At 37.8% G+C, this 12,564-nt stretch overlaps 1 protein-coding gene across 1 annotated transcript in view; it reads right to left on the bottom strand.

Moving 5' to 3' along the window:
* The window catches only part of CNTN3 (contactin 3), a 410,001-nt gene that overhangs the window by 381,238 nt on the left and 16,199 nt on the right, over positions 1-12,564 (bottom strand). Inside the window, exon 2 of the mRNA XM_042781845.1 lies at positions 8,135-8,261. Within this exon, the coding sequence (XP_042637779.1) occupies positions 8,135-8,261 (127 nt within the window). The remainder of the gene's footprint in view (positions 1-8,134; positions 8,262-12,564) is intronic.

The raw sequence follows: 12,564 nt of genomic DNA, 5'->3' as shown, positions 1-12,564 counted from the left end.
CCACTTGGATTTAGAAACCATCTGAAGAATAGATTTCACACTGAACCCAATGACCAAAGATCAGACATCATACATGAAGAAAGCACATTAAAAAGATAGGAAAGACCAAAATGGATGTCAGAAGAGACTCTGAAACTTGCTCTTGCATGAAGAGTAGCTAAAGCGAATGGAAGAAATGATGAAATAAGAAAGCCGAACAGAAAATTCAAAAGGTGGCTTGAGAAGACAAAGTAAATTATTATCATGTAATGTGCAAAGACCTGGAGCTAGAAAACCAAAAGGGAAGAACACATTCAGCATTTCTCAAGCTGAAATAACTGAAAAAAAAAAAAAAAATTGAGCCTCAAGTTGCAATATTGAAGGAGTCTATGGGCAAAATATTGAATGATGCTGGAAACATCAAAAGAAGATGGAAGGAATACACAGAGTCACTGGACCAAAAGCAAATGGTCGATGTTCAGCCACTTCAGGAGGTGGTATACCTTCATGAACCAATGGTACTGAAGGAAGAAGTCAAAGTTGCACTGATGGAATTCATGAAAAACAAGGCTCCAAGAACTGATTGAATACTCACTGAAATGTTTCAACAAACAGATGCTGTACTGGAGGCACTTACTCATCATCTATTCCAAGAAATTTGGCCTGGCCAACTGACTGGAAGATATCAACATTTGTGCCCATTTCAAAGGAAGATGATGCAACAGAATGTGGAAATTATCAAATAATATCATTAATATCACATGCAAGTAAATTTTTGCTGAAGATAATTCAAAAACATCTATACCAATATATTGACAGAGAACTTCCAGAAATTCATACTGGATTCAGAAGAGAATGTGGAATGAAGGATATCATTGCTGATGTCAAATGAATCTTGGTTGAAAACAAAGACTACCAGAAAGATGTTTACCTGTGTTTTATTGACTATGCAAAGGCATTCCATTGTATAAATCTTAACAGATCATAGATAACACTGAGAAGAATGGTAATTCCAGAACACTTAATTGTGCTCATGAGCTATCTGAACATAGACCAAGAAGAGACTGTCATTCCAACAGAACATGGGATAATAAACCAAAAATAAACCAAACTCACTGCCACCAAGTTGCCTTTGACTCATAACGACCCCTCCTTGGGTTTCCAAAGCAGTATCACTATGGAAGTAGATTGCCCATTCTTCTTTCCCAGGAGTGGCTGATGGGTTTGAATCACCAGCCTCTGGTTAGCACTCAAATGCCTTAGGCACCATGCTACCAGAGCTCCCAATATACTACATAGTTTAAAATCAAGAAGAGTAAGTAAGCATCAGGGTTGTATCCTTTCACTATACTTCAATCTCTATGCTAAACAAATAATCCCAGAGGCTGGACTATATGAAGATTGGAGGAAGACTCATTAATAACATGCGACATACACATGATACAACCTTGCTTGCTGAAAGTGAAGATGACATGAAGCACTTACTGAAGAAGATCAAAGACCACAGTCTTCAGTATGGATTACATTTCAATAGAAATAAAACAAAAATCCTCACAACTGGACCAATAAGTAACATCACAATAGAAAGGGAAAAGACTGAAGTTGTCAGCGATTTCATTTTACTTGGATCCACAATCAGCATCCATGGAAGAAGCAGTCAGGAACTCAAACGTCATAACGCATAGGACCAATATGCACAAGACCTCTAAAATGTTAAGAAGCAAACATTTGAAGATAAGTGTGCACCTGGCCCAAGCCATGGTATTTTCAATCTCCTCATATGTATGTGAGAGCTGCACAATGAATAAGGAAGGCAGAAGAAGAGCTGCTGCCTTTGAATTGTGGTGTTGGTGAAGAATACTGGAAATACCACGGACTGCCAGAGGAATGAACAAATCTGTCCTGGAAGAAGTACACCCAGAATGCTCCTTAGAAGGGAGAATGGCCACATTTTATCTCACCTACTTTGGTCATGCTTTCAGAAGGGGCCATTCTCTCAAGGAGGATATCACACTTGGTAGAGGGTCAGCAAAAAAGGTGAAAACCCTCAATGAAATGGATTGACACAGTGACTGCAATGGTGGGCTCAAGCATCACAACAGTTGTGAGGATAGTACAGGGCTGGCAGTGTTTCATTCTGTTGTAAATGGGGTTGCAGTGAGTTGGAGTGGAGTCAAAGGCACCTAGTAACAAGAAAAGGTGGCTCCTGGCTACCCTATTGGAAAGCAAACTTCTAGAGCCTCCCGTTAGACAAAAATTTGTAAACACAGTCTCATGGGCCACATTTAGCCTTAAGCCTAATTTTCTTTGGCTTGTATTTATGTCTAAAAAGAAGAGTCAACACTTAAAAGAAAGATATTACAAAAAGAAAATATCTGCATTTTAAATGACTGTTAACAATCTTTTGCAGTACTAGACCAAGACGCCCAGATGGTAACAATTGACTGGTGGTGAGAAGCAGTCTTCCCATGTCCATGGGCATAAGGCTGAATATTTGGCAGTTTCTAATCATTATTTGATGCTTCTATATGCTCCATCTCATTCAGTTTTTACTTCCCTGACCCCTGTTGATATTTGAATATTTTAGGTCATTTTAGCCCACATATATAATCCCTTTAAATGACAAGGGGTCCCAGGGTAGTGCAAACTGTCAATGAACTAGGGTATTAAGCAAAAGGTTGGAGGGTCACGTACACCCAGAGGTGCCTCAGAAGAAAGGCCTGACAATCTACTGCCAAAAATTAAGCCACTGAAAACCCTGCAGAGTAAAATTCTACTCTGACACACACAGAGTTACCATGAGTTGAAATTAACTCAATAGGATCTTTTTTTTTTTTTTTTTTTAATGCTAAACGGCACATCAGTAAAAGTGACCAGTGATCCTCCTATTTGAGATCTTTCATCTTAACAAATGGTGGGCATTTCAACCCCATGAAAAGGAAGAGAAAAGTATTAGTCCTTCCTCAGGGTAACTTCTTTCAGCACCATCAGCAATTAGGAGGAGACTGAAGACTAATTAACCTTTAAATACAGGCCTTGGGGCTCAGGTGGGGAAATTCATAAGAAGAATAAAATTCTCAATTAAACCCTAAGACAAGTAATTTCTCCTGAGAATTTCTGAACTTTTGGATTTCTAATACAGCCAATTAAGAGTTCTTTTCACCCAATGGGATAGTAACAAAGAAAGAATCTCTCAACAGATAAGTTTACCTCAGTCCACAAGACAGGCTCTGCACTCTCAAAGGACATTCTTTTATAAGACTCTTAAATTCTATTCTGAATCTTTGGAAATCTGTTTGGGTTGTCTTTAACTTGTGATTTCAAATGACTCCCCAGTTTTCCTTCTCTCTCTCTCTCTCTCTTTATGGTATGTGTGTGTATGTATATATGTGTGTATGTGTATACACACACACACACATGTATACATATGTATATATACACACAAAATATATGCATATTATAAATACATTATTTATAAAAAAGGTATTCTTTGACTTTTGAAAAACATTCCCCTATAATCTTTTTTTTATGTTTTCAATATTATATATTTATATGACTAATCTGTAATTTTCCAAGGATAATAAAAGTGAGAATAAGTGAACAGATTTTTTTTCTGGAACATTTGAAGAAGTATGTAGAATATTGCCTAGCTGACTATTTAAAAAGTTAAAACCAAGAGAAAAATAAAATAGGCCAGAACTGAAGATACTGTCTAAAGAAATAAAGTTGTAATTATAACGCCCATTTTTCTATACTCCATTTACTCCATCAGCACAATCTACTTCTCATACAGGTAACATGACTAACAGGTAGTTGTTGCTTATTAGAGGAAACTCCAAGATTTCTCAGAGTGAAAAGAGGTTACCTCATGCTTTTTCATATTCTGAAATTCTAGTAAATATAAACCTTGAGTTTAACTGAAATTTCATATTTGTTAGATGCCTTAACTTTTGAAAATCTTTAAAGGTATAATAAAGGATTCTGCTCTATTTGGCTACAAATCAAGCATCTTACAATACAATAAATAAAATGTAAGAATCACTATACAAATGACAAAACTTGTTCATTAACATTTTATACATGTTATCAGTATGTTTAAACACATTTGATAGCATTACAAAGCTATTTGGTATATAACAAAAGACTTACAACAAAAGGCTATTTCTGGATTTCTAAGCATAAGGCTTCTGGCTGTTTGATAAAATTTCACCAACAAAATTAATCTATTCATTTAAAAATTTATTCCTGTATGACTCTAAATCTTGTGGCTTGATATTTTTCAGTTGAACACATTAATCACAAAATTATTCATAAGACAAATGCCAGGAAATTCAGCTTTTTTAGTATCAGAAAAACAGCCCACATGAGTTATTCACATGGATTCTTTATCATATTTACAGCCATGTCTATGAGGATAATCTTCAATTTTAAGAAGAAACATGCAGATAGATATATTTAAGAAGTGTTAGAATGTCTGTGAAAATGCTTGAGAAGAAAAATATTTCCAGGACAAAGTCATACAAAGTTGATCTGTTCATCTTTCCCCAAAAAGAGAAGAAATTTTTAGATGTGCATACGTTTGTGCTTAATTAACTGAACTAGCTTACTGTGATAGCTGGAGCTGTGTGTCAACTTGGCTGGACCATAATTCCATGTGGTTTAAGCATTTGTGATATGGGTTGTTCCCATGATGGGATCAGATGTATATGTTTTGAGCAGCCAATCCACTGGAGAGAGTTTCCCTATTGGTGAATCGCGACGCAGACCCTTGGGATTTTGGAACAAAGCCCTGCCATCTTCTGCAGATAACTACTCTCCTTTTGAGAAAGAGCTTTTGGCTTGTTATTGGGCTTTAGTAGAGACTGAACGCCTAAAAATGGACCACCAAGTCACCATGAGGCCTGAGCTGCCCATCATGAACTGGGTGTTGTCTGACCCACAGAGTCATAAAGTTGGATTGCCCAGCAGCACTCCATCACTAAATGAAAGTGGTATATCAGAGATCGGGTTCAAGCAGGACCTGAAGGCACAAGTAAGTTGCATGAGGAAGTGGCCCAAATGCATAAGGTCTCCACTCCAGGCCCATTACCTTCCCTCTCCCAGTCTGCACCTATGGCCTCATGGGGAGTTCCTTATGATCAGTTACCTGAGAAAAAGAAACTTGTGCCTGGTTTACAGATGGTTTTTCATGATATGCAGGCACCACTCGAAAGTGGACAGCAGCAGCACTGCAGCCTGTTTCTGGGACTTCCTTGAAGGACAGTGGTGAAGGAAAATCCTCCCAGTGGGCAGAACTTCGAGCCATGCATATGGCTGCTCATTTTGCATGGAATAAATGGCCAGATGTGCAATTGTATATGGATTCAAGGGCTGTGGCTAATGGCTTGTCTGGATGGTCTGGGACTTGGAAGGAGCATGACTGGAAAATTGTTGACAAGGATGTATGGGGAAAAGGTATGTGGATAAATCTCTCTGACTGGGCCAAAGGAGTAAAGCTATTTGTGTCTCATGTGAATGCCTGCTAAAAGGTGACCTTGGCAGAGGAGGACTTTAATGATCAGGTGGATAGGATGACACATTCAGTGGAAACCAGCCATCCTTTTTCCCCAGCTACTCTTGTCATTGCTCAATGGGCTTGTGAACAAAGTGGCCATGGTGGCAGGGAGGGAGGTTATGCATGGTCTCAGCAACATGGACTCCCACGTACTAAGGCTGATTTGGCTACCACAACTGCTGAGTGCCCAAACTGCCAGCAGCAGAGACGAACACTGAGTCTACGCTATGGAACCATTCCTCGGGGTGATCAGCCAGCAACGTGGTGGCAGGTTGCTTACATTGGACCACTTCCATCACAGAAAGGACAGCGTTTTGTTCTTACTGGAATAGATACCTATTCTGGATATGGATTCACCTTCCCTGCATGCAACGCTTCTGCCAAAACTACCCTCTGTGGACTTACAGAATGCCTTCTCCACCATCATGGTATCCCACACAGCATTGCTTCAGAGCAAAGGAATCACTTCACAACAAATGAAGTGTGACAATGGGCCTATGCTCATGGAATTCACTGGTCTTACCATATTCCCCATCATCCTGAAGCAGCTGGCTTGATAGAACGATGGAACGGCCTACTGAAAACACAATTATGGCACCAGCTAGGTGGCAATAACTTGAAGGGTGGGGGCAATGTTCTCCAGGAGGCTGTATATGCTCTAAACCAGCATCCAATATATGGTTCTTTTTCTCCAATTGCCAGGATTCATAGGTCCAGGAACCAAAGGGTAGAAACGGGAGTGGCACCATTCATTATTACCCCTAGTGACCCACTCAAAAAATATTTGCTTCCTGTCCCTGCTACCGTATGCCCTGCGGGTCTGGAGATCTTAGTCCCAAAGGGAGGAACACTCCCATCTGGAGACACAATACTGATTGCATTGAATTGGAAATTAAGAATGCCACCTGGCCATTTTGGCTTTCTCATGCATCTGGATAAACAGACAAAGAAGGGTATTACTGTACTGTCTGGTGTGATAGATCCTGATTACCAAGGGGAGATTGGATCGACATTACATAATGGAGGTAAAGAAGAATATGTCTTGAATAAAGGAGATACTTTAGGACATCTCTTAGTATTACCATGCCCTGTGATTAAAGTGAATGGAAAATTACAGTAACCCAATTCTGATATGATTACTAATGGCCCAGACCCTTCAAGAATGAAGGTTTGGGCCACCAGAAAAAGAACCATGACCAGCTGAGGGCAAGGGAAATACAGAATGGATGGTGGAAGAAGGTAGTTCTGAATATCAGCTACAACCATGTGATCAGTTGCAGAAACAAGGACTTTGTTATATTTCTTCATTGTATATGTGCATCAAATAGTTTTGTTTCCTTCTGTTTGAACTGTGAAATGTAAATAAGGTCAATGCGCTTTAGTTGTATACATATCAGCCACTCCTCGGAAGAAAGGTTGGGCAATCTACTTCCGTAGTGATACTGCCTCGGAAACTCAACGAGAGGTAGCTATGAGTCTGGTCCAATTCGACAGCATATAACAACAACAACAACAACATAATCTAGCCCAAGCCTGACCCAATTTATAAAGACTGTTAGTTTCTATTATTTATATTCATTAAAAGAACAATAAAGTTCAATAAAACCAATCTTAAAGTCTCTAAAAATAGGGTTATATTAATAAAACCTAAAGCTGTAGGGTTTCAAAAAGGATTTGCCAAGCAAACTAATGTTGTAAACAAAGTTTTGGAGGGAGTTGCTCACAGTCCTTGAAAGAGCATGTTGTTTTTAAGCTGCCTGAAGCACTTCATCAGAGCCACTTACATGAAGGCAGCATATGCTATTTATAAATAATTCAGCTCTTCATTAAGTGGGTCTCCTAAGTACCTCTAAGAGTAAAATTGTTTATCTTGTGTTATTTAATAAAGTAAATATCCATCTCTTTCAAATCATCGACCTTGATGCCAAAAAAATGTTAATTTTTTAAATTTCATTTGAAGGTCGTGGAAGTTCAGATTTTTTTTTTTTTCCTTACACCTTTCTGCAATGCTTGATAGTCTTCAGTGAATAGATACCATTTATACAATCAGAAAAAAATATAGGCTTTACCACTATAAAACATGTGACAAATGAAATAAGTTTTTCTCTTTAAGAACAATTAAAATCACTCTAGTCAGATTATATTTTATTCTTTATATGTAATGTACCCCTAAATACATATCCAGTAAAATGGTAAAGGAAGAAAGAGGAACAGCTGAAGTATTAATTCTAGCTATGGTTTCTAAATGCCTTTAGAATGCATTTAATTTCATCCCACAATGGATGTGACCATATGCAAATCAATGTTTATAGATTAAAAAATGCACTATAAATTAATGAAAAGACACTACTTATTTTAAATAGTCTACCATGCTTTCTTTAGTCAAAAAATCTTACTGTAAGTGAATAGTCAATCAAATATATACTGTATGTATCTAATGTTTATATATCCAATTTGCTTAACATACTATGCTCATGAGTACAACTTCATGTATTATTTATAAGTGATGTTATAAACACACTGAAGTAAAAAAAGTTCACAATTGCTATATTGTGGTGTTTTTTTTTTTAATAAATCAAAGTTTCAAATTTTTCACTGTACCTGTAATGAGGTGACGGATTGCCTCTTGCTTCACAATTTAAAGTTATTTTTTTATCCTCTGAACCAACGGGGAAAATGCTGTTGCTGGGCTCTTTGATAAACACGGGGCCTTGTAAGAGAAGCTCACCTATATGGGTGGGAGACATCCAAAAAATAATAAGTCAAAAATACTGTAGAATCTGCATTCTAGAATTAAATAAGAAAAATAAGCAATGAGTGTTTGCTTTAAAAAAAGAAAACACTATTCAAGTTGCCCACAAAGCAACATGGCCTTAAGCATTGCCCTTGTCCATCATCAGATAAACCATTCTTAACAGCCTGGAAACAATTCTAAGAGATTGAAAGTTGTTATAAAAAACAATGTGATATTAGTAAGATTTCTTAAAACTGTAAATAAGTCTTCCCTAATCACTTCTCCCATTTATGTGTCAGTTTGTCGTACTGTGGTAGCTTGCTAGTTGCTGTGATGCTGGAAGATACGCCACTGGTATTTCAAATACCATCAGGGTCACCCAAGGTGGGCAGGTTTTAGCAGAGCTCCAGAATAAGACAGATTAAAAAGGAGAACCTGGTGATTCACTTTGCTATTGCTGTTGTTGTTGTTATGGGCCATCAAGTTGGACTTGACCCACAGGGACCCCTCCCTGGATTTCCGAGTCAGTATCATTATGAGATTGCCCAGCCTTCCTTCCAAGGAGTGGCTGGTGGGTTTGAACCACCAGCCTTCTGATTAGCAGTCAAGTGCCTTAGGCACTATGCTCTCCATGATTTACTTTAGAAAAATGAAATTCGCCAATGTAAACCTTATGGATAAAAACAGAACATCTTCTGAGATAGTGCTGGAAGATGAGCACTCCAGGTTGGGAGGCACTCAAAATACTACATGGCATCAAGAATGAAGAAAAACTCATTAATAACCTATGATATGTGGATGACACAATCTCACTTGCTGAAACTAAACATATGAAGCACTTACTGATAAAGATCAAAGATCATAGAGGACTTCCGGTAAGATGGAGGAATCGGCAGACAAGCTACACAGACCCTCTTCAACAAAGAAAAGAGACACTAATTGACAGAGATACAGAAGACAATCCTGGAGCCCTGAGCTTTGAAAGGAAGTATACAGAAGTGCATTAGGCATGAACTAGTGGAAAATCCTGCACAAAAACAGTGAGAACAGAGACGGTCTGAGCAGTGGAGTGTCATCTACTCTGAGGGGACCAACAGCCTGAACATTTCCAAGTGGTGTTGGGACCTGAGAATTGACCTAAAGATCAGCCCTGGTCACCAAGGGCTGTAGGGACAACTGCACTGGTGGCCTATGACTAGGAAGGGAAACAGCAAGGAGGGAGACAACTTGAGCTGTGGACTTTCCACTGTCCAGAGGGTATAGCCACTTTGAATGTTTATAAGTGGCAGCCATTTTGTATATTTAAAGTGGCCAAAGGCACAGCCATTTTGAATCTTTACAAGTGGCAGGCATTTTGGATTTTAAAGTGACAGCATTCTCACTGAGATTTCAGGGACCTAAAAATAAGCTCTGTTTGCCAAGGACAGCAGGGACATAGGGGAAGCTGACAATGGGAAAGGAGACATGTGGTGAGTGTATAAGTGTTGTCAACTAGCAAATAGAGGAGCACAGCCAGGTACTCTTCTTACATAGATAACATACAAACAAAAGAAAGAAAGTGAAAATCGTGGGCAAGTCACTCCAACACAATCACCAATTAAATATAAACACAAAAACATCACAATGCCTAGGAGACAACAGAGCATCATAGTACACACAAAGAAGCAAGATAAAGCAGGCAAAACAAGGAACTAAGGAACTAGGGACAGACCAAAACACATCCCTAAGAAAGACGCAGCATTGGAACTCCCTGATAAGTAATTCAGAAGATTTATATTCAGTTATCTTCAATGAATTGAGAGACAGATCAAGGAAAATACAGACAAAATTAAGGAAAATGCAAAGAAAACCCTAAAACAATTTCAAAAGACAATACAAGAACAAAATGACAAAATAAATGAAAAATCAGAAATGATACAAAATCCATAGATAGAAATCCAGAAGTTTAATACTAAATTTTCAAAAATAGATCACACATTAAACAGGCAAAGGAGTCAAAATGAATATAAGAATGAGAGAATTAGTGAGATTGACAGCAAATACCACAATACTTCTTTGGAAAGTGATCAATCAGAAAAAAAGATCAAAACAAAATGAAGAAAGCCTAAGGTTCATGTGGAATAAAAAGAAATAACCTATAATTCCAGAACAAAAAGAGACCAATAAAACCATAGAAAATATTGTTGAAGATTTGTTGGAAGAGAATTTTTCTGGTATGATCAAAGATGAGAATATATCCAGTCAAGAAGTCCAACAAACCCAAACAGGATAGACCCCAAAAGAAAATCACTAAGACATATCATCATCAAACTCACCAAAACCAAAGATGAAGAAAGAATCCTGAAAGAAGCATGGGAAAAACAAAAAGTTACCTACAAAGGGCAACCAACAAGACTAAGCTTGGATTTCTCAGCAGAAACCATGCAGGCGAGAAGACAATGGGATGGTATATATAAAACTCTGAAAGAAAAAGTTCCAACCAAGAATTATGTATCCAGCAAAACTGTCCCTCAAATATGATGGTGAAATTAGTACATTTCCAGAAAAGCAGAAATTAAGGGAATTTGTTAAAACCAGACCAACCTTACAAAAGATATTAAAGGGAGTCCTTTGGACAGAGAAGCAACAACAGCCAACAACAACTGTCCATTAACACACATCATGACATGACCCAGAAACCAACCCAGCTATGGAAGTTTCTAAAGTAAATAAGCCTACAAGATTGTAGATAGGGAACCAGAGACATCAATTGACAAATGAGGACAACTACAAACCAAAAAGAGGAAAAAAAAAATTGTGTAGTTACAGAACTCCTAAATGGTAGGGAAGTCAAGACAACTACAAGATAGAATGGAGTGTTCTAAACTTGGGAAGAAAACTATAAATCACAGAGTAACCTCAAAGAAAAATGATAAATTTTCACATCAAAATAAAAAAGAGGACCAGCACAAATACTTAGCAAATACTAAAACAACAACAATGAAGGAAGTAATAACATGGTTTATAAACAAAATGAGCTCAGCACAGAAAATTATATGGAACAAAGAAATCAACACCATGAAAAAGCACATAACAAAATGATAGCAACAAATTCATACTTGTCGATAATTAGATATCTGACAAGGGATTTATCTCTAAGATTTATAGAAAACTCCAGTGCCTCATCAGAAAAGGAATTAACAATCCAATTGAAAAATGGGCTGAAGACATGAACAGACACTTCACCAAGGAGGATATTCAGGTGACTAGCAAATACATGAAAAGATGCTCACGATCACTGGCCATCAGAGAGATGCAAATCAAAATAACAATGAGATACCATCTCACCCCAGCACTGATGGCAAGATTCAACAAAACAGAAAATACCAAATGCTGGTGGTGATGTGGAGATATTGGTTCTCTCATACACTGCTGGTAGGACTATGAAGTGATACAACCCCTGTGGAAAGAAGTATGATAATTCCTTAGAAAGCTGAAATTGGAGATACCATTTGACCCAGTAATCTCATTACTAGGCATATATCCTAGAGAGGTGAGAGCCAGGACAGGAACAGATATATGTGCACCTATGTTCATCACAGCACAATTTACAATAGCAAAAAGATGGAAATAACTTATGTCCCCATCAATGGAAGAGTGGATGACCAAACTATGGTACTTACACACAATGTAGCACAAAGAACAGCGTAGAGTCTGCAAAACACTGCATAATATGGATGAACTTGGAGGATATTACACTGAGTGAAATAAGTCAATCACAGGACAACTATAGTATTAGTTTGTTGTTGTGGAGAGTCAAGGAAATGTTTATAAATGGAGGGAAACTTTCTTTGTTGGTTGCCAAGGGGGAGGGAAGAGAGGGAACATGGGGAACACTGCAAAAAAGAAATTCCATTGACCCATGTCACTTTAGTTTTCTGTATTTCACTGCACGTAAATTATATTTCAATAAAATGCATTTTAAAAAAAGATAGATCATAGCCTTCAATATGGATTATACCATAACATAAAGAAAAGGCAACTCCTCACAACTGGACCAAGAAGTAGCATCGTGATAAGGGTGAAGAAATTGAAGTTCTCAAGGATTTCACTCCTAATGGATCGACACTCAATGTCCATGGAAATAGCAGTGAAAAACTCAAATTGGCACACTGCAGTGGGCAAACCTATTGCAGAAGACCTCTTTAAAGTGCTGAAAAAGCAAAGATGTCACGTTGACAACTAAGGTATAATTGATCCAAGCCAGGTACTTTCAATCACCTCATATTCTAGACAATGAAAAAGGAAGACAGAAGAA

Source organism: Orycteropus afer, unplaced genomic scaffold (assembly GCF_000298275.1).
Source record: "Orycteropus afer afer isolate SDZICR_OR568_19922 unplaced genomic scaffold, OryAfe1.0 scaffold00180, whole genome shotgun sequence".
Classification (NCBI taxonomy): Eukaryota; Metazoa; Chordata; class Mammalia; order Tubulidentata; family Orycteropodidae; genus Orycteropus; species Orycteropus afer.
The sequence above is the reverse complement of the archived record's forward strand: the minus strand, read 5'-3'. Positions and strand labels throughout refer to the sequence as shown.